Source organism: Podospora bellae-mahoneyi, assembly GCF_035222275.1.
Source record: "Podospora bellae-mahoneyi strain CBS 112042 chromosome 1 map unlocalized CBS112042p_1, whole genome shotgun sequence".
NCBI classification, from domain to species: domain Eukaryota; kingdom Fungi; phylum Ascomycota; class Sordariomycetes; order Sordariales; family Podosporaceae; genus Podospora; species Podospora bellae-mahoneyi.
In genome coordinates, this window is record NW_026946359.1 from 1,473,503 (window position 1) to 1,500,538 (window position 27,036).

General features: G+C 52.7%; 9 protein-coding genes across 9 annotated transcripts; 5 read left to right on the forward strand and 4 right to left on the reverse strand.

Annotated features, from left to right (window-relative positions):
* Positions 1–123: 123 nt before the first annotated feature.
* QC761_104780 (uncharacterized protein) lies at positions 124–4,510 on the forward strand. The gene is made up of 2 exons (XM_062873736.1): positions 124–1,445; positions 1,507–4,510. The coding sequence occupies exons 1-2, from the start codon at positions 1,118–1,120 to the stop codon at positions 2,367–2,369; spliced, it is 1,191 nt and encodes a 396-aa protein (XP_062736803.1). The 5' UTR covers positions 124–1,117; the 3' UTR covers positions 2,370–4,510.
* A 589-nt stretch (positions 4,511–5,099) lies between these two features.
* On the reverse strand, positions 5,100–6,722 carry QC761_104790 (uncharacterized protein; the record flags this gene model as incomplete). The annotated part of the gene is made up of 1 exon (XM_062873737.1): positions 5,100–6,722. The coding sequence occupies one exon, from the start codon at positions 6,720–6,722 to the stop codon at positions 5,100–5,102; it is 1,623 nt and encodes a 540-aa protein (XP_062736804.1).
* A 2,161-nt stretch (positions 6,723–8,883) lies between these two features.
* QC761_104795 (uncharacterized protein) lies at positions 8,884–8,979 on the reverse strand (the record flags this gene model as incomplete). The annotated part of the gene is made up of 1 exon (XM_062873738.1): positions 8,884–8,979. One exon carries the CDS (start codon positions 8,977–8,979, stop codon positions 8,884–8,886), a length of 96 nt encoding a protein of 31 aa, XP_062736805.1.
* An 834-nt stretch (positions 8,980–9,813) lies between these two features.
* On the forward strand, positions 9,814–11,037 carry QC761_104800 (uncharacterized protein; the record flags this gene model as incomplete). Its single annotated transcript, XM_062873739.1, has 2 exons — positions 9,814–10,666; positions 10,742–11,037. Exons 1-2 carry the CDS (start codon positions 10,366–10,368, stop codon positions 11,035–11,037), a joined length of 597 nt encoding a protein of 198 aa, XP_062736806.1. The 5' UTR covers positions 9,814–10,365.
* A 676-nt stretch (positions 11,038–11,713) lies between these two features.
* QC761_104810 (uncharacterized protein) lies at positions 11,714–14,184 on the forward strand (the record flags this gene model as incomplete). Its single annotated transcript, XM_062873740.1, has 4 exons — positions 11,714–11,904; positions 11,965–12,268; positions 12,323–12,697; positions 12,751–14,184. The coding sequence occupies 4 exons, from the start codon at positions 11,714–11,716 to the stop codon at positions 14,182–14,184; spliced, it is 2,304 nt and encodes a 767-aa protein (XP_062736807.1).
* Positions 14,185–14,234: 50 nt separating this feature from the next.
* QC761_104820 (uncharacterized protein) lies at positions 14,235–16,261 on the reverse strand. The gene is made up of 4 exons (XM_062873741.1): positions 16,084–16,261; positions 14,743–16,028; positions 14,506–14,685; positions 14,235–14,443 (listed from the first exon to the last, which is right to left on the reverse strand). The coding sequence occupies exons 2-4, from the start codon at positions 15,108–15,110 to the stop codon at positions 14,356–14,358; spliced, it is 636 nt and encodes a 211-aa protein (XP_062736808.1). The 5' UTR covers positions 15,111–16,028; positions 16,084–16,261; the 3' UTR covers positions 14,235–14,355.
* A 7-nt stretch (positions 16,262–16,268) lies between these two features.
* Positions 16,269–18,737, forward strand: STI1 (Hsp90 cochaperone). The gene is made up of 4 exons (XM_062873742.1): positions 16,269–16,678; positions 16,764–17,068; positions 17,125–18,347; positions 18,410–18,737. The coding sequence occupies exons 1-4, from the start codon at positions 16,608–16,610 to the stop codon at positions 18,560–18,562; spliced, it is 1,752 nt and encodes a 583-aa protein (XP_062736809.1). The 5' UTR covers positions 16,269–16,607; the 3' UTR covers positions 18,563–18,737.
* Position 18,738: 1 nt separating this feature from the next.
* On the reverse strand, positions 18,739–20,642 carry QC761_104840 (Oxidase-like protein). Its single transcript, XM_062873743.1, has 3 exons — positions 20,338–20,642; positions 20,057–20,139; positions 18,739–19,699 (listed from the first exon to the last, which is right to left on the reverse strand). The coding sequence occupies exons 1-3, from the start codon at positions 20,465–20,467 to the stop codon at positions 19,049–19,051; spliced, it is 864 nt and encodes a 287-aa protein (XP_062736810.1). The 5' UTR covers positions 20,468–20,642; the 3' UTR covers positions 18,739–19,048.
* Positions 20,643–21,931: 1,289 nt separating this feature from the next.
* Positions 21,932–26,511, forward strand: HMG1 (3-hydroxy-3-methylglutaryl-coenzyme A (HMG-CoA) reductase isozyme). The gene is made up of 3 exons (XM_062873744.1): positions 21,932–22,438; positions 22,673–25,898; positions 25,960–26,511. Exons 2-3 carry the CDS (start codon positions 22,753–22,755, stop codon positions 26,324–26,326), a joined length of 3,513 nt encoding a protein of 1,170 aa, XP_062736811.1. The 5' UTR covers positions 21,932–22,438; positions 22,673–22,752; the 3' UTR covers positions 26,327–26,511.
* The last annotated feature ends 525 nt before the right edge of the window (positions 26,512–27,036 follow it).

Sequence of the window (27,036 nt, forward strand, 5' to 3'; positions counted from 1 at the left end):
CTCCTTGCAGCCAGGGCGGCATTGTATCGCATCGCATCCAGCCATGGGAAAACGGTGCCCATCTCGCATTTATCACTGAGGCCAGGTCGAAGGATACGAACATGACAACAGTTACGTTCAATACGAACTTCCACCGCTACTACCAAGCTGATTTGATGCTTGCTCATTGGACAAAATTTGCGAACAGGCAGTTGGTGGTGAGTGATATCAGAGGATACTAACGGTCATGATATGCACCTCTTCGGCGACTATGCCGCATGTTGCCCCGGCCGTTGGTTTTCAACTGTAAGATCTAGCTCCGAGTCGGGTATAACTGGAGACAATCAGGTGCCACAACCGCCCTTCCAACCGTTGCACTCACGTCAGAACCTTGGAAGTCCGTAAGGCAGAACACTGCGAAAAGAGCAGCATTGATCTTTTGATATTCGGAGAAATGGCATGCGGCGTCCGCCCGGGCCAACGGTATCGGCCACGTCCGGTGCTTGTCTCCAGAATAATTGTTCACGTGTAGTCCTCACCGAGTATTTGTGCGACCAGAGGAGATCACGTCGAGCACTGAGGTGTGGTTCCTGTGCTTTTGCCGAGGGAGCCGCAAGTGTTGGCTCTAGTAGGGATCCCAACTGTCGATGTCTTGGTGTTTCTCTCCGTTTTTGGACCTTGTGGTCTTGGCTTGTTTCTGCACTAGCGCCGTCCATGTGCTCCGTCTTGGAATACTCCGTTTAAGTGGAACAAGTGGACTGACCCATTGGAGTGACCCTTTCTTGATCCTTACTGTGCTGGGGAAGAAAAAAAGGGCGAGAAGCACCATGAGTTGGCACTGGACTGAATGGACCGTTTTCGTGACTGTCCTCAGACCCGTTCGGTGACCGTCCGGATCTTGGGGTATCCCCATGCGCCGCCATCCTATTTCACTTACTCATTTCATGGAGTCTCAAGCGGGATCAGGGGTGTTGTCTTGAAGATATAAGAAAGATGGCGGCCCTTACCTCGTCCTACCCCAATCCACCTTCATCATCAGCCCTTGCCTCTCACCGTCTGCTTGAAAGGTGTTGAGACAGGATATACTGTTGTTGTTGTCACTGTCCATTCTTCACGACTTCACGAGACCATCGACAATATGATCAACGTACCAGTGACCCTCCTCTCGCTGTCGGCGGTAGCCACGGCTGCTGCTTTGGCCGATGCCAACTCCCAGTCTACCAGCCCTAACCCAAGCCCACGACAACATGCCAGAGATACACTCCAGAAGCGTGCCAACTGCGGTGCTGGCATTGGAAACTGCCCTTCTGGTCAATGCTGCTCTCAATACGGCTGGTGTGGCGTCACCTCTGAACATTGCGGAACTGGTTGCCAAAGCGGCTTTGGAACCTGTACAGGTGGTGGAGGTGGAAACAATGAAGAAACTCTGTCGACTCCTCGGCCAAAATTTGGAAGCATCCCCTATGGTAAGCCCCTCTCTGAGATAATTTGAAAACATGAAAACAAGATGACTTACACTTTTCAAAGGCGTCACCATCACCAACTGCAACGCCGCGGGCACCATCGCCCTCACGTTCGACGATGGCCCCTTCCTCTACACCAATCAGCTCCTTGACCTCCTCGCCCAGCAGCAAGTCAAGGCCACCTTCTTCACCAACGGCCTCAACTGGGGAGACGCAACCCAAGCACCATACCCCGATGTCCTGCGCCGCATTGTAAACGACGGCCACCAGCTCGGCTCCCACACCTACAACCACCCAGACCTCAACACCCTCACCACCGCCGCCCGCAGAAGCAACATGGCGCAAAACGAAAAGATCTTCAAGGACGCCCTCGGCGGGTACTTCCCCACCTACATGCGCCCTCCTTTCGGCAGCTGCACCGGCCAGTGCCTCACCGATCTGGGCGACCTCGGCTATCACGTCATCAACTGGAACATCGACACCCTCGACTACCAAGGCAACATCCCCAACAGCCAAAACATCTTCAACAGCGCCGTCAGCACCAACGCCGCGGCCAACAAGTACATCGCCCTCGCCCACGACGTCCACCAGGCGACTGTTCAGCAGCTCACCCTGGGTTTGATCCAGACCGCCAAGAACAGGGGCTACCGTCTGGTGACTGTCGGCGAGTGCCTTGGTGATGCTCCTGTCAACTGGTATCGTGATGCCACGACTGGCAATGCTCGCACCGGCGGCGGTGGTGGCAACGGCGGCAATCCCAACCCCGGCCCCATCACCTCGACTAATGGTCTCTGCGGCAGCACAAACGGCAATATGAACTGCCTCAACTCTGGGTTCGGTAACTGCTGCTCTCAATGGGGCTACTGCGGCTCTACCGCTGAGTACTGCGGTGCTAACTGCCAGCGGGCCTTTGGAAGTTGCAATTAGCTGAGATAAGAGGATATATATGTCCGCGGGGACAATAGGGTTTTCAGTGGGTTTTCAACGGGTTTTTCAGTTAATAAATAATGTTCCTTACATCATGTCCACAAAGTGATGTTGAGCTCTATGTGCCGAGATAGTGGCGTTCGATTATTGATCCTGAAAGAAACCAATGAAAACAACAGACAAGTTGAAGGCTGATGCTTGTTCAACCGTAGATAAGGGGGGGGGGGGAACTTAACGGTTGGCCCAGATGTGGTAGAAAGATGAGCTTCCTTGGCGTGGTTGCCTCCGGACGCTGCCATGTTTTGTGTGATTTTGTGATCGCGTCAAAGGACAGCTTTCAAGAGCTGTAAAGGGGGTGGATGTTTCTCATCCAATGGAACACAAAGAAGAACGCTGTTGCTAACCGAGCAAGAAGCTTAGACGCCACGAGAAAGGTTTAATGCAGTGTGCCTGATGGGGGCGTCATCTCTTGGTTCGAACTACACAACCAGTCAGCACCTTTCATAGTTTTTACTGGTGGAACTGACTTATACAAACGAGAGCGCCACGCTTATCTCATTTTCCATATTGCTTACCTGCTGCTTCAGCCTCACCGACGTCATTTGACACTGGGTCCAATCGGCAGGAATTCAAGCCATTTGTACTTTGTAATACCAATCAGCCGAGAGTCTAGTAGATTCATTGGGTCTGTAGGCGGACAACAAGGGGTTGCGTGGTCACACCGTCATACTATCTCGCAGAGGTATTAGTTCTCGCCTTTGTCCATGTCCAAGTCGAATATCCCAGAGTCTTTTTCGACCATCATCTTGAAAGTCTCAGGCGCTAGGGACTGACTCGCCATGGCATATGTAAGTTTGACTTCCACGTCGTTGCTCCCATCTATAATGAGACCGAGGTTACTGACGTAGGCCAGCAATCCAGTGCCCACTTGCCAATACCCAACCGCGAGCGCAACGAAGGCGGCGAGCTAGAGGTTGTGCCATCTCATTGGTATCCTCAAAGACCCATATCCGCTGTACCATATTCCTGGCGTCGAGAGTGGCAGCCACAGGAACAATGGCAAGGATACGGCGAAACGGAAGACGACAAGCCCAGCGAATACTCTCAGAGTGAGAGTGTTTACGAGCCAAAAAAGCAAGCAGCTCGGCACATGCCAAGACGAAAGATTTGCGGCCTGAACCTTTCGATATTCTTGCTTTCATGTGCTGTGGCCTTGTTGTTTGTGGGCTTTGCTGTTGCTGCGGCATTGTTGGGGTCCAAAGTTGCCAAGCTTGAAGCCACAATGCCACCAGAAACAACACAACAAGCACGATCTGATGTTGAGTCAAACAAGAATGATGTGACGGGGGGGGTTGGCTCAAATGACACCCGTGTGGATGACTTTTTGACGACAAATACCATCTCTGATGGCGAAGAAAGGGGCCACTCCATCACAGGCAGAAGCGTCAATGCCTCCGTCCAAAAGACGACTGCCAGTACAGCCAAAAGTACGACGGTCAGTGTCAGCACCCGCACGACTGAAAGCACGAGTCAAGACGCAACCAAAGCGACTGAGGCCGAAACTAGTGTTCTTGTCAGCGAAACTCGATCCGCCCAGGCGAGTACGGTGCCGTCCACGGCAGGAGAAGTAATCAAGGCTCAGCAAACACCATCGAGAACCATAAGTGCTGTCATTGCGACTGAAACCACCATGATGAAGAAGCGAATTGCTGGGTGGAGCTATGTCGGGTGCTTTGAAGATTCCGGGGACCGCATTTTGATGGGTGATTTCAAGCAACGGAACGATATGACAAATAGCCTCTGCGCCAACATCTGTACCGACCAGAGATACAAGTATTTTGGAACAGAATTCCACCGCCGTATGTTTCAACCTCCTTGAGTCCCTGATGAACTCGAGCATTCTGGCTAACAAGGCAATAGAATGCATGTGTGGTGAATCAGTTTCCAGAATGATACCAGCAGACGACTGGCGCTGTGATAGGGAATGCGGGGGAAATCCTGTTGATGAGGTGTTTGAGCCGTGCGGTGGTGAATGGTTCACAAGTTTGTGGGAAAGACAATGACCTGGATGGGTGATGCTGGGTTCAGATTGAGCGGTCGAGAGCTGATGCTTTTGGTAAGGTTGTAAGGGAAATAACTTTAACGCCACTTGTTTCAAAATTTCAACAAGTATTAAAGCACGGTCCTCCATACTGCAGCTCTTGTGGTTGCTCTTTGGTGTGACCATGCAGCTCCTTCCCGAACATACAGGTAACAACAATGCTATGACTTTGAGCCCTATCCAGTGGATCAGAAAAGCAGATCAAACAGCTTTGCTCTCCTATCCACAAAAGGCTTCCCAAGTGATAATGATACAATCCAGGCTCAAGAAACACCCATCCAAGCCAAAGAATTCTTGATTAAAAACTAGAGAGCTTTCTAACTTTGGGTTGGAATCGCCGCATAAAAAGACGCCCGCAAAATTATTGCTCGCTTTTGTCATTTCGGTCAGGTCGTCATTATTCGTTCTGTGGTTCCTCTTCCCTTGCTCCTTCTTCGTTCGCACCCCACTTTCTCTCTCTCAGTAAAGAGACCAGTCTGTCAGCCACAGACAGGATAATTGTCTTCTACTTGCCCCAAAGTCCAATCTATAGAGCACACCCAGCAGACCCAGCACCTCAGCCCCTTCATCTTATGTCCTAATTCTCCTCAGTATCAACCACCCCATGGTAGTCCCCACCCTTGAAATCCTCACTGTTTCCAGTTATCGGCGACGTCATCGTCGGCGTCGTCATTGCCGTCGGCGTCGTCATTATCGTCGGCGTCGTCATTACCGTCGGCGTCGTCATTACCGTCGGCGTCATCATTGCCGTCGGCGTCGTTGTTATTATCGTCCCAAGTGTACTGAACCTCCATTATCCTTCCCGTCGTCGGTGGTGGGCCCCTCCTCAACCCAGAATAAACCTGCCGCGCCGCATGAGCCAAATAAGCCTGGATCAACGGACAGTCACAATCCGCGTGCTTTAACACCTCATTCTTCAAGTTATACACCTCCTCCCTCAATTGTCCCACGCTGGTCAACAAGCTCTTTCTCCGATTGCTAATCTCTTGCTCTTCTGCCTCTAGCTGGGCGGCGGCGGCCTGGGTCTTGACTCTGTACCGGATCGCGGCTTGTCGGTTGCGGGAGCGGAGGTTGTTCCCTTCGGCGGTGCTGTTGTTGTTGTCGCTGGCTCCAGAGACGGAGCCTCGTGGTCGTTTTTTGGGTTGTTGTTCTTGTTGTTGTTTTGTACCATCGTCGCCAGTTTCGGTGGGGTGGGAGACGCCAGTTGATGTTTGTTTGCCGGGGTAGGAAGATGAGAATGCTAGGCTTCCAGCGGTTGTGGATATTGTGGCCGGGGAGAGGATGCTGTTGGGAGCACTGGTGGAGCTTGGGGTTAAGGGCTGGCCTGGGGGAAAGTTCACGTCGTGTTTAGGTGGGCGGCCTCGCCGGCGTTTCGGGGGCACAACGAGTGTAAAATCCTGTCTGCGAGTCAAGCTAGTGGAGTGGGCGGCGGGTGTTGTTATTACTGCTGCTGGTGATGGGCGCGTCTCCGGTATTGGGGCTCCTATGTTGTCGTAGTTATGATCGATTGTGAGCCCGTGGTTGGACTGCTGTGCGTTGGGTACCAATCCGTGTTGATGTCGAAGACAGTAAGGTGCCGGCGGGGGGACTGAGTTCAGATTCAATTGAGGTTGACCGACGGGTCCAGTCGAAGAGTATGCCGACTCATTTTGGGCGTGAAGGTAAGAAGCGTCAAACGTATTTCGGCGTTTTACAGGGTCGGCGGTATTGGAAGAATCAGAAAAAAAGCTCGGCGGGTTATCGGAGGAATGCTGTGCTGTTGGGTAAACAACGCTGGTTAGAGAGGCATGCGGTGGAAGCCCAAAAGGCGGCGCAGCTGGGTAAGAAGAGCGCTGTTCCTGGTCTAACTCTATCCTTATGTTAAAGACATGGGAGAGTTCAGATGTTGACCAATTTAGCGGTCCGTGGTTCTGGTAGAGCGCGACGGGAGCGTTATCCAGCCCATCGAAGGTGCCGGGAGCGTTATCCAATCCATTGAAGGTGTCGCTAAGGGCGGATGGCCAGTTATCGCAGTGGTGTCCATCATAGCTTATGCCACTTTGAGTGACTCCGCTCGTGGGAAAGGCGGGTGCTGTGGATGAGAAGCCGTCGCCCTGAGAAACGCCGGGGGATAAGGAAAAGACTGAGGGAGTCCCCGACGTATTGAGGCCCTCTTGGCCGTCGTTCATTGGACTTGGGGTCAATGGAGGTGTGGTATATATTGGGTGGCAGCCTGAATCCGCCACTTTGGTCTGGCCGGGTGCTCCGGGCATCGGTTTCGAGTTGCCAGGCCAGCACCTAACAGCTCGATTTGAATACCGAGTCAGCGGGCGTTTTGAAGCGGACGAGAAGTGGTATACCGCGCGAGTGCGCGCCTGGTCAAGGCCCAAGGATCAACAAGTCGTGGGTCAAGGAACGGAGCCGAACTGAATTTCTTGGATGAGACGGGAACCAGAGAGGGGTGCATAGGTAGACAAGCAATGACAAACGGTTGATGATAGGTCTCGGCGGCAACACTTGCCCCAGCAAGTGGAGGAGTTTGGGGCTATCACGGACTGGACATGGCTGGACTCCCATACATATGAGTGCACTGTTATCAGCCGACTAGATACCATTCCTGGTAGTTGTGGCATTGCATAAGTCAGGACATTTGTCAAACACTATATTGAGATGGACTCTACATATTGCCGCCATGTCGGGTGCAAATCAACGAAGGCGAGGCTCGTCATCATAAGCCCCCTGTGGCTTGACCGATTTCAGATAAATGGGTGGCATTGGTCAGTCCAAGATAACACCACCGGGCTTGTCTTCTTTGTGTCGTGTGGCTGCGAGTGTGAGAAGTGAGAACAGCCAACCAGCTTCACGGCAGGAACGGGCTGACCAATGGGAGATTCTGGACCTGCTTCCTCCAATGGATTGAAGGGGTGCCCTGGGTGGTCCACCAATTGGATGTTCACCCCAGCACGCCCAGCAATGAACACTTTTGAACTGCAGTGGGGTCCTCTGTCGGTCCGTTGGTGGACAAGAACTCTCACTCACCACAAGATGATACCAATTCCAGGTTTACTAGGTACCTGAATACAATGTGGCACCTCCGAGGAGAATCTGGAGGTTCTCACCCTTTTATATCGACTTATTTTGTAAGAGTCGGATACGTAGCTAGCAAGATCGCAACGGCGATCTGCTTGGGAATGACACGGACAGCACGGATCATCCCGCGTGCTTTAACTTTAAAAGCCATGGCTCGTTACGTGAGTCAGCGGGCATTGGCAGTGCTTCCTTGGCAGGCGCTGTCGTCGTCCGGAGCATTTCCTCCAACGTGGAGCCAGAGGCGAGCGCTCGATACTGTTTGTCATGTGAAGCTCAATTCGAGACCGGTACTCAAATGTGCTTCCTACTTTGCCAGTGTGAAAAAATTGTACGTTTCGCCAAGCAACTGTGGCCAGGGAGAGATCACCTCAAAGGCGGGGTTGATCCAGACGAGGGGAGAAGATCCCTCAGGCCATACATTTGACAGAAGCTTTTTTTTTCACCCTAAGCTCTAGGCTCATGTACATACGTTGTTTCCTTCCATACCAGACATATCGGCCTTGGACACGTCTTTGTGTTCTCCTTTGGTACCGTGGTATCCAAGCCCTTAAGAATCATGAATTAACACGTTGTGGTTGAAGAAAAAGTGCCTCTTATCTGTTGCCCGTCAAGATTGAGCTCTGTACATCGGGCCCACGGAGATATCCCGCCCCTACATGCAACGACTCAAAAGATAGCAGGTTGTTTCAGGGGTTTGGACCCTTATTTATGACCGACCAGGAAATTAACCCCGAGCAGCCAATTGGAAACCTCGCCGATCGTCCGATGAGGTGGCCATTCTGCTGGACCGATATATGGAGGGAGGCAGTCTCGAGCCAGTTAAGCAAAACAGTCGATGAAGAGGCCAAGTCACTTGATTACTCAGCACCCCCTCGCTGGGAATGCAACCTGCCCAATTTCTATGCTACAACAAAGCCGCAAATGACGCCATCAGTGGCATTCTTGGATCAGGAGATTCAACACCTCACGGCAGGGCCTTGAACCCTGAGCCTTGACCACACTCTGGGTCATTTTCTGCTCCATCATGACATTCCATATTTAGGCACCTCGGCAGTCTTTATATGCCTCAATCTTGGAATCGACAGAAGGCGCAGTTGCTGCTAGCTTCGTGAGCTGAACCATACTTCAAGCTGGTGGTCTTGTCTGTGCTAGAACTTGGCCTTTCTTGACAGCTGCAGCGACCCTTGTTCTTGGATTGAAATTGTGCCGACTGGTCGTGGATCGGAGTTGGGGTTCTAGAGCTTGTTAGGTATCGAGGTCTTGGACGCCGTGCCAACTCCATCACCCTCGTTCCAACTGCAAAGGAAGATACTGGGGAGGAGTGAGTACCAACCTTTGAGCATCTCACACACAGCCTGGCCTGGGTTCCTTGGTTCCTGCTTCTTGGTCGTCTTGGCCAGCATGTTTCATGTACGATGTATCCCACCGGCTACTTGCCATCTGTTTGCCTCTTGTTGCTGCCGCATAAGTCGAGGGATGTGAAGCAATGTGCAGTCTCCATGTCACACGGCAAAGGCCAACCACCCGCGACCACGACCAACAACACTACTAATATTACCGTAAGGAGGGGTAACTGCAAGTCGTGAGCCTCTCGTTGAAGTAAGGCAGGCAATGAGAAGTAGGGCGGGTATCAAAGGAATCCTATTGGCCCAAAGAGATATTGAAGGAACTTGGCGGAGGCCTGAGGCATGAAAGGCACGGACCATTTGACGGGAGATAATACACGTTCAGGATCACTGTATTACTCTGAGTTTTCCTTCGTCATGGACTTCGCGGCCATTGAAGATTATTACTGGAATTGAACTATTTGTTCCAAGCCCTGTATTACAGTCCTTGTCACTCTCCAAGTGCTCTCCATCTTTATAGAAGACCGGAAAGCTTCCGAGGTTGGGACACCTTACGGCCCTCTCCCACAGCTGCGGCATGTGTTGACTAGGTATACTGTCTTCCAACAATGTTTATGATTAGGGGAAGTTGAGACGTGAGTGATGCCATGAAGGACGCGGTGGTGCGGGTGGATAACCTCGAACGGTCCGTAAGGCAGCCACAGATGCCACCAACATGTTGCACCTGCCTCTTCACCGTTCTAGACCCAGATTCTCTCTAAGCTGGCATCAGAACCTATCTCTTAAACCTAGAAATAAGCGTGAACTTTGTATTCTGAGGCCGGATTTGAATACAGTTCATTTAAAAGTAAAACCGTACGTTACCCAATCTCGGACTCGACCTCGGGTACGTGCCTTCCTTCTGTTGCATAGCCAAAATGCCAAGTACCTTCATCGGACTTCAGGTTTTCTGTTTTCTGTTCCTGACCATCTTTTCCCCGCGTTGGTTTCCACCTTAAACCAAAACCAGACTCGATACCGCCGGCCGCTATGATGTTTGCTATTATTGCTGTATTATTGTTGCTCCTTTCTTTCTCCACCGCCGACAACCCCATCACCATCAAATCCTTCTCACTTTTTCTTCAGCAACGCCAATGCGTCCAACTTTGTCTTTGGCAACCAGTGACGAGCTCGAGAGATGTGGCAGTTGGTATCGGGTGCGCCGAACCATGGGTTAACGAATGCTTCTGCCAGAGGGAGCTGGCCGGCAAGGCCTCCACGTTCATCTCCAACTGCGTAGCCAGTCGATGGGAGTCCACAGGAGATTGCTCCCTTGAGCGGCCCTGTTGCTAGTGGTTTGAGTGTTTACAACTCCTACTGCCAGGAAAACGGGCTGCCTATACCAACCATCGCGTCAATCTGGAGCTTTGATGCGTACAGTGCCCTGCCACAGTGCGGCCGCCTGTGCTTCTGGCGTGCAAATAGGGACACTTATGATTTAATGCCACAAATGGGGTGTGGGGAACCTTGGGACAATGGGTGTTTGTGTGATAGGGAGAACAACGAAGAGAGAATAACAAGGGGGAAAGCTTTCATGACCGAGTGTATAGCTAGCCGGTGCGGGACAAGCCAAGATGGAATCTTGACTGAGGCATTGAGGGCATGGGGGGATTATTGTGGGAGTGCTGGGTTGTCGTTGGTGGCCATCACGGAGGGAGCCACCGTCGATTCATCAGTGACAACCATAAGCATCGCTGTAGGACCCTCCCAGACAGACATCCAAACCGGAGAACCTGAAACAGGTAGGCTACCTTATCTGGTCCTGGCACTGTCGGTGAGATTATCAAAGCGATGGCTAACCTTTTGTTTGCTCATAGGCCAAATCTCTACTGGAGCGATTGTTGGAATAGTTGTGGGGGGTGTTGCAACTGTCGCTGCTGTTGCGATCGCTGCGGCGCTGATCATGTACAGAAAACGGCAGAACAAGGCAAACACGGACAGATACGGCGCGGTAGAAAACCTGTCACCTCCGCAGAATGACAACAATCAAGTTGGAGGGCCGAGAATAATGCACGAAAAACCGGCCGAGCCAGAGGTTGCAGAGGTCGCGGGCGCAAGACATGAACTATGGAATCGAGATGTGCACCGGCGCACCTTGGAGCTACCGGCATAATACTTCTGGGAGCGTTATTTAACACAAATATCATGAACTTGCCTGGAGTTGGATACTTGGGAATTGGGCATAAAGAGTGTGGTCGAAGTTGCTAGCTTTGAGAGGCGAGTCGCACCCTATTATCACCAGACTACCCGCCCTACCGTACCTTCATAATAGGCTTTTTTGAGTCGGTCACGTCACCTCCATCAGATCATTTTAGGCCTACAACGCATGTTACATATCCTATCTCATCTACTATTCTACTGTTGGTTCGTTTGGTGTGGTTGCGAGTCATGTAGGTATCTGGGCGACCATTTCCGGTTCGATGTACTTTAGAGGTCATATTAAAGATTAACCAGATCGAAATAGGTGGTAGCTCCCGCCATTCAAGCTTTCAAACGCGGGTTATAACTGTCGTCATTTCTATAGTTGCCACAACCTTCTCCGCTCACAACAACTCAATCTACGTGCCGCTCCAATCGGGTCGGCTTCCTATATTATGGCTTTGGATCAACGAGGGGTACCGGCGTGTATTATCGACCACACGGAATCCATCCTCGTATCTCTGCCATTTAATTCTCGTTTTCCACATCCAGACCGTCAAACCTGGCGTCTACATAAGACTGCAATCATCAGGTCTCATGCATTACCCCTTTTGTTGTCCTGGACACAAGTGTCGACGTGAAAGCCAATCATGAAACTTAATAAGCCATTCCTGGCCATTTATTTGGCTTTCAACTTGGTCGAGGCTTCGAAAACTCCGGATTGCATCAATGGTCCGCTGGCAAAGACCTTGGCATGTGATACAACGGCGTCACCTCCTGCGCGAGCAGCTACTCTTGTGCAGGCTTTAAATATCACGGAAAAGCTTGTGAATCTAGTGGAGTATGTCAAGTCAAGAGAAGCTCCTTTAGGGATTTCAATTCAGCTAATCACTCCTCATAGCATGAGCCTCGGTGCAGAAAGGATCGGCCTTCCAGCTTATGCTTGGTGGAACGAAGCTCTTCATGGTGTTGCCGCGTCGCCTGGGGTCTCGTTCAATCAGGCCGGACAAGAATTCTCACACGCTACTTCATTTGCGAATACTATTACGCTAGCAGCCGCCTTTGACAATGACCTGGTTTACGAGGTGGCGGATACCATCAGCACTGAAGCGCGAGCGTTCAGCAATGCCGAGCTCGCTGGACTGGATTACTGGACGCCTAACATCAACCCGTACAAAGATCCGAGATGGGGGAGGGGCCATGAGGTTTGTTACCTTAGCCTTCTTTTTCGTGCCGTGCAGTTGCTGAGAACTCAAAAGACACCCGGAGAAGATCCGGTACACATCAAAGGCTACGTCCAAGCACTTCTCGAGGGTCTAGAAGGGAGAGACAAGATCAGAAAGGTGATTGCCACTTGTAAACACTTTGCAGCCTATGATTTGGAGAGATGGCAAGGGGCTCTTAGATACAGGTTCAATGCTGTTGTGACCTCGCAGGATCTTTCGGAGTACTACCTCCAACCGTTTCAACAATGCGCTCGAGACAGTAAGGTCGGGTCTTTCATGTGCTCATATAATGCGCTCAACGGAACACCGGCATGTGCAAGCACGTATTTGATGGACGACATCCTTCGAAAACACTGGAATTGGACCGAGCACAACAACTATATTACGAGCGACTGTAATGCCATTCAGGTATGAACTTGCCGGAGTTGTGGTTTCTATTTATGCATCTGACATGTTGACAGGACTTCCTCCCCAACTTTCACAACTTCAGCCAAACTCCAGCTCAAGCCGCCGCTGATGCTTATAACGCCGGTACAGACACCGTCTGTGAGGTGCCTGGATACCCCCCACCCACAGATGTAATCGGAGCATACAATCAGTCTCTGCTGTCAGAGGAAATTATCGACCGAGCACTTCGCAGATTATACGAAGGCCTCATCCGAGCTGGCTATCTTGACTCAGCCTCCCCACATCCATACACCAAAATCTCATGGTCCCAAGTAAACACCCCCAAAGCCCAAGCCCTGGCTCTTCAGTCCGCCACCGACGGGATAGTCCTTCTCAAAAACAACGGCCTCCTTCCCCTAGACCTCACCAACAAAACCGTAGCCCTCATAGGCCACTGGGCCAATGCAACCCGCCAAATGCTAGGTGGCTACAGCGGTATCCCCCCTTACTACGCCAACCCAATCTATGCAGCCACCCAGCTCAACGTCACTTTTCATCACGCCCCAGGACCGGTGAACCAGTCATCTCCCTCCCCAAATGACACCTGGACCTCCCCCGCCCTCTCCGCGGCTTCCAAATCGGATATCATCCTCTACCTCGGCGGCACCGACCTCTCCATCGCAGCCGAAGACCGAGACAGAGACTCCATCGCCTGGCCATCCGCTCAACTTTCCTTGTTAACCTCCCTCGCCCAGATGGGAAAACCCACAATCGTAGCAAGACTAGGCGACCAAGTAGACGACACCCCCCTGCTCTCCAACCCAAACATCTCCTCCATCCTATGGGTAGGCTACCCAGGCCAATCAGGCGGAACAGCCCTCTTCAACATCATCACCGGAGTCAGCTCCCCCGCCGCTCGACTGCCCGTCACAGTCTATCCAGAAACTTACACCTCCCTCATCCCCCTGACAGCCATGTCCCTCCGCCCAACCTCCGCCCGCCCAGGCCGGACCTACAGGTGGTACCCCTCCCCCGTGCTCCCTTTCGGCCACGGCCTCCACTACACAACCTTTACCGCCAAATTCGGCGTCTTTGAGTCCCTCACCATCAACATTGCCGAACTCGTTTCCAACTGTAACGAACGATACCTCGACCTCTGCCGGTTCCCGCAGGTGTCCGTCTGGGTGTCGAATACGGGAGAACTCAAATCTGACTATGTCGCCCTTGTTTTTGTCAGGGGTGAGTACGGACCGGAGCCGTACCCGATCAAGACGCTGGTGGGGTACAAGCGGATAAGGGATATCGAGCCGGGGACTACGGGGGCGGCGCCGGTGGGGGTGGTGTTAGGGGATTTGGCTAGGGTGGATTTGGGGGGGAATAGGGTTTTGTTTCCGGGGAGGTATGAGTTTCTGCTGGATGTGGAAGGGGGGAGGGATAGGGTTGTGATCGAGTTGGTTGGGGAGGAGGTGGTGTTGGAAAAGTTTCCTCAGCCGCCTGCGGCGGGTTGAGAAGATCAAGAGAGAGCAAGACGAATTGGTACAGATTGTGCTGATTCAACCTACCTACTTATGTGTTTTGAGTCAACTATCTCTTGCGCCCAGCCTGTCAACAACTCTCGCTTTTTATGTGTAGCTCTACCATCCTGGTAGCCTGACATATCTTCCAAGGTTCCCTGCTTCTCACTCAACTCTGCTCGTGTCTCGCTGTAACGCTCGTTGAGGTCTCGTTACAGCATTGACTGCCGTCTTGGCCTGGAGATCAACTCGGCTACACAGCAAGTTAGAAAACAGCTTTGAACTTCTCGTGGAAAAAATCCAAAATCTGCTCACCATAATGGACATGTAACCGCAAACTGCAGCAGCCACGGGTCAACGCACGGCGGGTGAAAGATATGCCCACATGACAACTTCCGAACATCACCTCCTTCGACAAAGTCCTCGGTGCAGATGGCGCAGCTATGACTTCTTGTTGATGATCGTTTCTTTTCGGGCCTCAGCGTGCCGCTTTCTCTGCGCCAGTTTAGTTGGCATGTATCAGTGGTAGACAACGAGCAATCTGCAACTTACAACGCGCCATCACTGTGTTCAGTTGATGGAGTCACTGCCCTGTTCTTCTTCTTCTGAGCCCAGCTCCAAAATCTCAACCTTGTCCTCGTCCATACTGAAACAGATTTTGCTCGCCCCGGACTCTCCAGCTCGTCGATGAGGGCTTCGTTGTACTTGACGACCGGCATCGACTGCAGGGTTTCTTCCCCAACGCCAGCTCTCCCCCCTCGTATCCGCTGGGTGATAGTCTCACGGATTACTTCGAGGGTTGAGGATCGCTGGGCGACGAAGACGCAACCTAGAATGAGAATGGCGATCATGATGGCGAGAATGACAGAGGTAGCAGGAGGGCCAGCGTGGGGAGAATCGTTGGGGTCGACAGCTGCCATGATCAAGCTGGATAGGAGTGCTCCCGATGATCGAGAGTATATAAATATAGTGAGCAGGACCAGACAATCCGTGGGTCCAAAATGCAGCGTCACACAGGGCAGCTGGTTTCAGCAACCCAGAATTATTTGAGAGTCAGGTTCAACGCCAAAATGTTGACGAGAAAGAGGGCGAGCCATGGGTACAGAAAGGCTGGGATGGATGGTATTTGAAGAAGGACAGGCGTAACAATGGGTGCTGCCCATGGTCGGGCCATAATGGTGCTGGTGCAATCCGCGCCACCGTTCATAACTCAGAACTACCTCGTGGACTTGGACAGTTCATCGTGACACAGACTCCCTCGGGAATCGGTACTTCCACAACCGGTACTTCGGTCATGCTGTGCTTCAGCTTGAAAGCGAAAAGATTGGCGGCGGAACTCAGCGTTCGGCATGCTTCCCCGAGCAGATGGCTTGGGAACGGGGATGAGGTGATATCGGGGTTGAGCAGTGATCATGATGGAGGGGCGGGAACGGGCACCAATTGCCCCTGACTGATTTAGCTAAATTTGACGTAACAAATAACACTGTGAGACAGATGACAGCCCGCGTTTTTCTTCATGATGAGACGGGATGGAATAGTGAAGGTGGGCGATGTGTGCTCTATGAGTGATTTGAGTTCTGGGGGCACCTGAGGACTTGTAAGTGGTGTGCAGCCATCATGATGCTTGGCGGGCCAGTGGCGGGCCAATGATGGGCCACAAAAGCGAGGGAAACAAGAGAAAAGGGAAGGCATAGAGACTTGGGGAACCTGGCGCCAGGATCGCATCAAATGGTGGGGATCATGTGTAGCACAAGGGCTCATAGATGAACAGCGACGTGGTTTGTCTGTGTACCAGCAGGCCCATACAGCTTATAGAAAGAGAGACAGGGAATTTACTCCTGTCAACTGGTGAGAATATTATTCTGCATCACTAGATTTGGAGCGTAGGCATACCATCGCGACACTTGGCTTGTTCTGGTGTTAATTATTGCTGAACAAAGCTCCGCAAGTGTGCCAGTTTGTCTAATTGTCCTGGAGTAGACGAGCAATGAAGAATTGTAAGCTCAATAATGGTTCATGAACATTTGTTTGATGACCGAACCAGGCCTCGAAGCGCTGGATGTTGTCACTGAGATGGCGTTGTTAGCGCATAGTGGGGTCTGTTCTAGAACCCCGCCCTCAACGTTGATGGAAAATCGGTGCGGGGCAGAGCTTCCCCATATTCTGGCCAATCACAAGCTCGGACTCCCATCGAAAGACATCGAAAGTCCAGAGCTTTCCATGAGCCTTGTGCGAGGTCTCCAGATACACTCCTGCCCTTGGTGCTGAAAACCTTCTTCTGCAGCTTGACTGCCTATTTGTAGACTGTTTCTCTCCCAACAGTCAATCACTCTTCAGACCATAACACAAAGCACACCAAGAGATACCCTTACCTGCTTTTCTTTCCCAGCGATACCCCACCACAGTAACTCAGCACCATGTCCACAGCCGACGAGCTCAAGGCTCTGGGCAACAAGGCCATTGCCGCGAAGAACTTCGACGAGGCCATGTAAGGCTCCCAAAGACCCCATCGCCTTGGCATAGAATACTTGTGGTGGAAAGAGGAAGGACTGTTGCTAACCTGCTGGCTGCAGTGACAAGTTCACACAGGCTATCGCCATCGACCCACAAAACCACATCCTCTACAGCAACCGCTCGGCTGCTTATGCTTCGAAGAAGGACTGGGACCACGCCCTCGAGGATGCCCAGAAGACCACAGAACTGAAGCCAGACTGGCCAAAGGGGTGGGGCCGTAAGGGCACCGCGCTGTATGGCAAGGGCGACCTTCTTGGTGCCCACGATGCCTACGAGGAGGGTCTCAAGATCGATCCCAACAATGCTGGCATGAAGAATGATCTTGCTTCGGTCAAGCGTGCAATGGAAGCAGAGGCGGGACCTGGTAAGTGTTGGCATTGTCACTCGGCATGGAAAACGGGATGTTGATAAATGTCTTAGGTTTCGGCGGTGACCCAACTGGCGGTATTGGGCAGATGTTCAGCGACCCGAACCTTATCCAGAAGCTTGCGAGCAACCCAAAGACCAGTGCCTTACTTGCCGACCCGAGCTTTATGGCCAAGCTGCAGGCTATCAAGCAGAACCCCAACAACACACAAGAGCTCTTCAGCGACCCCAGGTTTATCCAAGTGCTGGGCGTCTTGATGGGTGTTGATATGACGATGGCCGATCCTGGCTTCCAACCGGGTGCCTCCGGCTCTGCTAAGGAGGCCGAGGAGGATGTGCCAATGCCGGATGCTAAGCCTGCCGAACCAAAGAAGGCCCCTGAGCCGGAACCGGAGCCGGAGCCTGAAAACGAGGAGGCCCTGGAAAAGAAGAAGGCAAAGGAGGCTGCCGATAAGGAAAAGCAGCTCGGTACCGAGAACTACAAGAAGCGCAACTTTGACGAGGCTATCAAGCACTACCAGGCTGCGTGGGATCTCCACAAGGACATCACCTACCTCAACAACCTCGGTGCGGCTTACTTCGAGAAGGGTGACTACCAGGCCTGCATCGATACTTGCACCAAGGCTGCTGAAGAAGGTCGTGCTCTCTATGCCGATTTCAAGCTCATTGCCAAGTCGTACGCCCGTGTTGGTACTGCTTATGAGAAGCTGGGCGATCTTGCGCAGGCTATCGACTACTACAACATGTCTCTTCGTGAGCACCGGACACCAGATGTGGTCACCAAGGTCCGGAACGCCGAGCGCAACAAGATTGAGGCTGCGCGCAAGGCGTACATCGACCCAGAAAAGGCCGAAGAGGCTCGCGTGGAGGGCAACACGAAGTTCAAAGAGTCAGACTGGCCAGGGGCCGTTGCTGCCTACTCAGAGATGATCAAGCGTGCGCCGGATGACCCTCGCGGATACAGCAACCGCGCGGCTGCCTTCATCAAGCTGCTCGAGTTCCCCAGTGCTCTTGATGACTGCGACGCCGCCATCAAGAAGGACCCCAAGTTCATCCGCGCCTACATTCGCAAGGCTCAGGCCTACTATGGCATGCGCGAGTACAGCAAGTGTGTTGACGCATGCACTGAGGCCCATACCGTGGACAATGAGCACCACAAGGGTGCCAATGCTAAGGAGATTGAGCAGCAGCAGCAAAAGGCGTTCACTGCCATGTACTCGGCGCGCGAGAATGAGACTGAGGAGCAGACCAGAGAGCGTCTGGCCCGTGACCCTGAGGTGAGTTTTTCTGGCCTCTAGTTTGGCAGTTTCGTGATATTTTGACTAACATTTGGGAACAGATCATGGGCATCATGGCAGACCCAGTCATGCAAGCTATCCTACAGCAAGCACAGTCGGATCCTGCTGCTCTGAACGAGCACATGAGAAACCCTACGGTTCGCACCAAGATCCAGAAGCTGATGGCCGCTGGTGTTATTCGCGTTGGTAGGTAAAGAATGGGTTGGATGGGCTTCGTGATGGAGTAGGGTGTTTAATTCCTGAACTATAATTTCTGGGGTTTTAAAGTGATATCTGGTCGTTAATGAGTTGCATGAGAAATGATTTTGCACTGTGCTCTAGGAGACATGGCATTCTGACAGAACAATGAGACATCTGTTAAAAGCCATGACTTTATTTTGTTGGTGACTGTGTGACTGTTTCAGATGGTGACGTTGATCAACGGGGATTTTCCTTTTGGAAATGTTTAGGGGACTGATGATTGTCACACGTTTGATGGGTGGAAATGGAGCCTGTATAGTGTCACGATCAACGGACATGGGACACCGACAAAGTTGTTCATAAGTTGAAGCCCATTCTAGGTCCGACCTAAATGGTTCGATGACATGGCCAGCTCAGCGTGCTGCCATAAAAGCCATCTTATATGACGCCGTCACAAACGCCTCCCGACTCTTCTTTCCCCATGGGTATCCTCCACCGCCTCAATCCTTCTTAAACAACCTCTGCACCTCCTCACTCTCCACGCTCACGACCCTCACCCCACCAATACTCTCCATCTCCTTTTTGCACTCCTCCCACCCGCCCGGGTTAACGGTCTTGGTCCCCTCCTCGATAATCACCGTCTGGAACCCTTCCTTTGCAGCATCATACGCCGTGTGCTTGACGCAATAATCCCCCGCCAGCCCGACAACATAGACGTGCGTCACCTTTTCGTCGTGGAGCAGCTTGGCCAGTCCGGAATCGCAGACTCGTTCGCCGGTGGGGGTGGGGGGGAAAGGGTCGAAGAAGGCGGAGTACATCTCCACTCTGGGGTCGAGGCCCTTTTTGATGATGTGGGTGAAGTTTTGGGAGGAGAGCTCGGGGATGAGGGAGGCGCCGGGAGTGGATTGGATGCAGTGGGGGGGCCAGAGAAGGGTGGTGTAGGATTGGGAGGGGTTGAGGGGGTTGGTGATTGTGTGGGAGGTGACGAAGGGAGGGGGGTTGGAGGGGTGGTTGGGGGCGAAGGAGATGTGGTTTGGGGGGTGCCAGTCTTGGGTTGCGATTTTGAGGGGGAGGGTGCGGGGGGGAAGGGTGAGGAGGGTGTTGATTAGGGGCGTTATTGTGCGGCCGAGGGGGACGGCGAGGGAGCCGGACTAGGGTGGTGGGTTGTTAGTAGATGTCTTGTAGATGGGAGATACGGGGAGGAATGTGTATGTGGGGATGTTGTGTGAGGTGATGGTCAATGAGGTAGTGAGAGGGTGTTGTGAGAGCGAGGTGTGAGAGGTGAGTCGAGGTCAGGAATGGTGAACGTGAGAGGTGAAAGTGAGCTTGTGAGAGCATGTGCGATGGGACACGACCCCGCTCAGGAGATTTTTGGGATTCGACTTGTGAAAGATGTAACCAGCCATAATTCCACATGAACTTGAGGAAATGAAATAGTATTGCAAAAGACTGTGTTCATTATATGCAAATGCGGAAGATAGCGTGAGAAATAGCAGGTCGGTGCTTACTGGTGGGCAAAAGTCCTCCTGCATGTCCACCACCAGCAGTGCTGGCCGGAAGCTTGACTGAGAGTCCGCCATGACTACGTTTGCTGTTCGTTGTATTCAGAGGCTGAATTGAATGACTGTAGACTATTCAAGCAGCTGGGTCACTTATACACAAATCAAAGCCACTTGATACTTGGTTGACAATGACCAGTGATGAGGACGGAGGGAGCTTGTCAGGTGCTGTGAGCCTTTCGTCAGCCACACAAGAGGCAGCGAGTCACTCTGAGAGACAAGCCACCCACGACGATAAGAGATAATGCAAGGTCGAGTGGGAGATCTCTTGGCAATCACTGTCAGCAGATGCCCGTCGAATTCTCCCGTTCTGAAGGGGAGTTTCATTTGTTCCAGAAACCCCGTTTGGAGTGCTACCATTTTTTGACGCCCGACGCCAACATATGCACATCAAGCAGCTCGGCGAGACAACAGATCAGACGAAGGCCACAGCCGCAGTAGACAGACACAACGACAAGTGTGGTGAAACAGAGCTGACCTCATTGACACATCCGGACGGTGATGTCTAGTTCGGGGCAGGCCCGATGAAAACGTGGGGTTTGAGCAAGGAACGTCAGAATTGAGTTTTTTTCCAAACTGCCAGGCCCAGTTCAAGCATCAGATGGACCCACGCATCGGATCAGATAAGAAAAATGCGGAATTGAGCTTGGGCCAACTCCTTGCTCTTCTCCATTTGCCAAGGATCGCCAGCGAATTGGCCAATTCATCACTGCCAGCATCCAACGGCATTGACTAGTGCTTTTTTTTGCTTAAATACGGTGAAGGTTGTTGGGGTCGGGAAATTTCCGCTCCTGGAGCGACTGAGCCTCTCTATTTTTGAGTGACATACCCTTTTTCTTGTGGCAAGTACACAGAACGCCAGGTACAGGTTCAAGAGGCACCGAATCACAGGAAGTGTGGAAGTCCCACCCACACTGTCGGGCCCGCCCTTCACCCTCCGGTTTGTGGTGGGGCCATGAATGTACGCATAATACCGGTGCAGGGGGGAACCGTTTTCACCACTGCCCAGTTCGTCTCGTGCAATTGTTCGGTCAAGATGCCGGACGAAAAGAGTTGCCTGAACAGCTTGTGGTCTCCTTGATGGTGATGGTTCATACTCACATTGGTGACGGGCTTGACAGTAGTGCCTTGATCTACGTTACTAGCTACCTTAGCAGTTCCGACGAAACCAACAAGCTGTTCAAAATTCTAACACCTAGGACAGCGCGTGGACATCAAGGTGGGACAATTGCACGGGCCAACGGGTAATTTAATCTCCAATTGCTCGGGACGACGACCTGGTTCCCGGCCTCTGAGGCCTCAATACTTTCTGTACCTTGAGATATTACCGTCAGCTGGCAGAGGCGGCGCAGAGATACATGGGCGGCATTGGGCGGCTGATGAAAGCGGGCCAAAGACACTGAGGTCATCTGCAAATCCCCCAACCGAGATCTCGTAACAAACGAAGATCATGAACAATCGTAGGAGTTCCCGCACAATCACAGTCCGTCGCAACAAGGAAATAAACCAAAACGGTGACCGCTGCCTCCCACCGACTACGGAATTGCACACGCTGGCCAGCACTAGACCCCCAAGGGTCAAGCCTGTGAGCGAAAAAGGGGGTCCAGCATCGCCAACACTGAACAGATGCCATGTGGGTGCCAGGAGGTGCATCGCAAAAGGTGCCAGCTGCCCCGTGAATTGGATGACGGTAATGCCAAGCGGTCCGTTTCCCCATCGAGCGTCCCCCGTTCCAATGGGGTTATGGCAGCATGCAGCGTCCAGCCGGGGATCTGGAACCCTGGGGGGCACTGGGGGTTGCGCTCGATCAGCTGTTTGGCCGAGGCGTGCCAAGTTTCACCAAAACGGTGGGGCTTGGCTTGTGATGGCCCCATCATCTTGAAATTCTTTTTCAATTCGATCACCGCCTCGGAGCCCCGAGTTGTGGTATCCTTCGCGCCTACCTCACCGATAAGGAGCAAGATTTGTCTCCCCAACCCCCAAGGACACCCTGCCGTCCTCTTTTTTTCTTTTCATTCTTTCCTTTCTTCGCCGCCACTCCATCCATCTGCCCAATTCAACATTGTTGTTGTTGCTGTCCTTGGACAACACACGACCATCCCCTTTCAACATCGGCGCCAGCATCCGTTTCCTGGTGGATTCGCTTGCACCGACACCCTTCCCAGGTCGCGCCATCCCGAAGCTTCCCCAGCCAGGAAATCTCGGCCAAACCTCCCAACGCTCCGTGCACGCAACAAGCTTCGCGTGACATAACTTCGGCGTTGCGCCAAACCACACTCAAAGCCATCGCGGCTCTCTCGGGCAAACAGTGCAACTGCCAATTGCTAGACAGTATGTGACTTCCTCCCTCCTCCTTGCCCACACACATCGACCGACGCCCACGCAACTCCACCACCCAGGTTGGGCTGGCCATGATGCCACAACGGGAGATTGGTGCCACGTCCTCTCCCATGATGCTCGTGGACAACTTGTCAAGTCCGTTGTCATCCGAAGTGGTCTTACTTCATGAAGGGGGGCCATGATCGGCCCGTTGAAACTGGCATGTCACTAACTCTCTCTTCTCAGGCCCAGCTTCCTGTCACATCGCCAACACATCCGTCCAATGCCCGCCGAGCAACGATAGTCGTATACTCTCCAAGGCCGTCATGATTGCTGCAAGCCTACTGCCCGCGAGGTTTCGCGGGGAGCAGCCCGCCTCCCAGGCTACTGCGCCATCCTGGTTCAACAAAAAAGTCACACCGCTTCTTCAGGTTCTGTCGAAGCTTACCTCAACCCACCCAATTCACACCATTGTCGTGGTTGCGCTGCTTGCCAGCTCTTCGTATATCGGCCTTTTGGAGGACAGCCTGTTTGATGCGAGCATAAGTGTAAGGAAGGCGGAATGGTCATCTCTTGTCGAGGGGAGCCGTCGCCTCAGGGTTGGCGAAGACACCGCTTGGAAGTGGCAGAACGATGACTCGGAAGCGCCCATTCCCGAGGGCGCCGACCACCTCGCCCTCTTGACTCTTGTCTTCCCTGAGACCATGTCTTCCGATGCTTCCCGTGTTCCTCCCGTCGTCAACGCCGTTCCAATTCCTCAGAATCTGTCGATCAAGTCGCTTCCGTCAACATCCAACTCTTTCAGCACCTACGCCCAGGATAGCGCCCTCGCCTTTTCGATTCCCTACAGCCAGGCCCCCGAATTCCTCTCTGTCGCCCAGGAAATTCCCAACGACGAGTCCGCGCAAGAGAGCAGGGAGACTGAGCATGGCCGGGAACAAAAGATGTGGATCATGAAAGCTGCCAGAGTCCAGACTCGGAGCAGTCTCATCAGATGGGTACACAACGCTTGGGTTGAGTTTACCGACCTTCTCAAGAATGCCGAGACGCTCGATATCGTCATCATGGCTCTCGGCTATATCTCGATGCACCTGACCTTCGTCTCGCTCTTCCTTTCGATGCGCCGCATGGGCTCCAATTTCTGGCTTGCCACCAGCGTCATCTTCTCGTCCGTCTTCTCGTTCCTCTTCGGTCTGTTTGTCACCACCAAGCTCGGTGTCCCGATCTCCATGGTTCTCCTGTCTGAGGGACTTCCATTCCTTGTCGTGACAATTGGCTTTGAGAAGAACATCGTCCTGACAAGAGCGGTTCTCTCGCATGCCATCGAGCATCGCAGACCCGTCAAGGGTGGCAAGCAATCCGCGATTGATGCCTCGAGCGCCATTCAGTCAGCTATTTACCTTGCGATCAAGGAGAAGGGCTTCGATATTGTCAAGGACTATGCTATCGAGGTCGGCATCTTGGTGCTGGGCGCCGCCTCTGGTGTTCAGGGTGGCCTTCAGCAATTCTGCTTCTTGGCCGCGTGGATTCTGTTCTTTGACTGCATCCTGCTCTTTTCCTTCTATACGGCTATTCTCTGCATCAAGTTGGAAATCAACAGGATCAAGCGCCACGTTGAGATGCGCAAGGCTTTGGAGGATGATGGTGTCAGCCACCGCGTCGCTGAGAATGTGGCTCAGAGCAACGATTGGCCCAGAGCAGATGGTCAGGACAAGCCTGGCACCACCATCTTCGGCCGTCAGATCAAGAGCACCCATATCCCCAAATTCAAGGTGCTCATGGTCTCTGGGTTTGTTCTTATCAATGCCCTCAACTTGGCCTCGATTCCCTTCCGCAGCGCCGATTCTATTTCGAACATCTCTTCATGGGCTCGCGGTCTTGGCGGGGTCGTTACGTCGCCCCCTGTTGACCCTTTCAAGGTTGCCTCCAACGGTCTCGAGTTTGTGTTGGAATCTGCCAAGGCTGAGGGTCGTGAGACTGTCGTCACTGTTCTTACCCCGATTCGCTACGAGCTCGAGTTCCCCTCTGTTCACTACGACTTGCCCCAGCAGCTCGACAACGTTGGTGGTGATGATATCACCGAGCTGGGCTACGGTGGTCGCATGGTGGGCGGCATCCTCAAGAGCTTGGAAGACCCAATCCTGTCCAAGTGGATTGTCGTGGCTTTGGCTCTCAGTGTGGCTCTCAACGGATACCTTTTCAACGCCGCCAGGTGGGGCATCAAGGACCCCAATGTCCCAACTCACCCCATCGACCCCAAGGAGCTGGCCGATGCGCAGAGGTTCAACGATACCGAGTCTGCAACCCTCCCTCTGGGCGAATACATTCGCACCTCGCCAACGCCCGCCCCTTCAATCCCGCCTACTCCTGCTTTGACGGATGACGAGGCCGAACCCTCAAAGGAGTCCGGTTCGGAACCTCAAGCTCCCGCTGTCCCTCGCACCCAGGCCGAGCTCGAGAAGATGGTTGCCGAGAAGCGCGCACATGAACTCACCGATGCCGAGATCGTTGCTCTTTCCCTTCGTGGCAAGATCCCTGGTTATGCTTTGGAGAAGACGCTCAAGGATTTCACCCGCGCTGTCAAGGTCCGCCGCTCCATCATTTCTCGCACCAAGGCTACTTCAGAGCTCACCAACCTTTTGGAACGATCCAAGCTCCCGTACCAGAACTACAACTGGGCTCAGGTGCACGGTGCTTGCTGCGAAAATGTCATTGGATATATGCCCCTCCCGGTCGGTGTTGCCGGCCCCCTTGTCATTGACGGACAGAGCTACTTCATTCCCATGGCTACTACTGAAGGTGTCTTGGTGGCCAGTGCAAGCAGAGGCTGCAAGGCTATCAACTCTGGTGGTGGTGCTGTCACAGTTCTTACCGCCGATGGCATGACTCGTGGTCCTTGCGTCAGCTTCGAGACGCTTGAGAGAGCCGGTTACGCCAAGCTCTGGCTTGATTCCGAGAAGGGTCAGAATGTTATGAAGAAGGCTTTCAACTCTACCAGTCGCTTCGCTCGTCTCGAGACTATGAAGACAGCTATTGCCGGTACGAACCTGTACATCCGTTTCAAGACCACAACCGGTGATGCCATGGGCATGAACATGATTTCCAAGGGTGTCGAGCACGCCCTCAGTGTCATGCGCAACGAAGGCTTCGAGGATATGAACATTGTCACTGTCAGCGGTAACTACTGCACCGACAAGAAGCCTGCTGCCATCAACTGGATCGAGGGCCGTGGCAAGAGTGTTGTCGCTGAGGCCATCATTCCTGCCGAGGTTGTGAAGAGCGTACTGAAGACTGATGTTGACACCATGGTTGCCCTCAATGTCGACAAGAACTTGATTGGTTCCGCCATGGCCGGTTCTGTCGGTGGTTTCAACGCCCACGCTGCCAATATCGTTGCCGCTATTTTCCTCGCAACAGGTCAGGATCCCGCGCAGGTGGTTGAGAGCGCCAACTGCATCACCATCATGAAGAAGTAAGTTTTAGCCTGATTTTATTGTTGTGAATACACAAAATGCTAACGACTCTGTCTCTAGCCTGCGTGGGTCGCTGCAAATATCCGTCTCCATGCCTTCCATCGAAGTCGGCACTCTTGGTGGCGGCACCATCCTCGACCCCCAAGGTTCGATGCTTGACCTTCTCGGCGTCCGTGGCCCTCATCCCACCAGCCCAGGAGAGAACGCCAGGCGGTTGGCTCGCATTGTCGCTGCCGCTGTTCTTGCCGGTGAGCTCTCGCTCTGCAGTGCTCTCGCTGCCGGGCATCTTGTCAAGGCACACATGCAACATAACCGCTCCGCTCCTCCCACAAGGAGCACAACACCAGCTCCCATGACGAGCGGGTTTGAGCGGGCGGCGTCGACCACGGCGCTGAGCGCGGCTGCGATTGAGCGGTCGAGGCGGTGAGGTGTGTCTTGACGTTTATTCTCTGTATATAAGTTTAGACACGGTCAACTGAGGGGTTGTGGAGGGAGATGTGTGTAGATATAGACATAAAATTCGGACTGGCCACTGTAGTCATATTGGTGGCGGTTAATACTATTTTTGTTCCAAACAAGCAAAACTCGCGAACTTTTTCAAAAGAGAAGGTTTCGAGTTTTCTCATGCGCTTCTTATTCTCATAGGTAGCCAGTGACGCGTTCTGCATGTGCGTTTGTGCTAGGGGGGTTGTTTTGGAAGAGGTGAGGATAATTTTGAGTGGTGTATTCACAGGAATGGTTGAACCCAATGATGGGATTCTGATATCTCCGAATTACCTACTCGGATTTACAAATGACCTGAAACGGATCAGGTCGTTCCATTGAGACCACCTCGTACACTTCTTTTGCCTTGAGGCACTGTCAGACATTGATTGCACTGTGCTTGCCCGTGTATGGTTTAGGTTGGCTATTTTATGTGAGGGGAAGAAGTTTTTTTTTTTTAAAAAAAAAAAAAAAAACACAGGGGCCGTTTTCCAGCTGCTGTGGTTTTCTGCTGACTGCCGTGGCTTTGGATGAGAAAGTCTTGCTAATTTGGTGTCACAGCAGGATGGATCATCGGGAACCGAGCCCAGTGTGAGTGAGGCGGCAGCTGTTGAAAGCCTTGCCACGAGGTGTGCGACAAAGAAATACCACCAC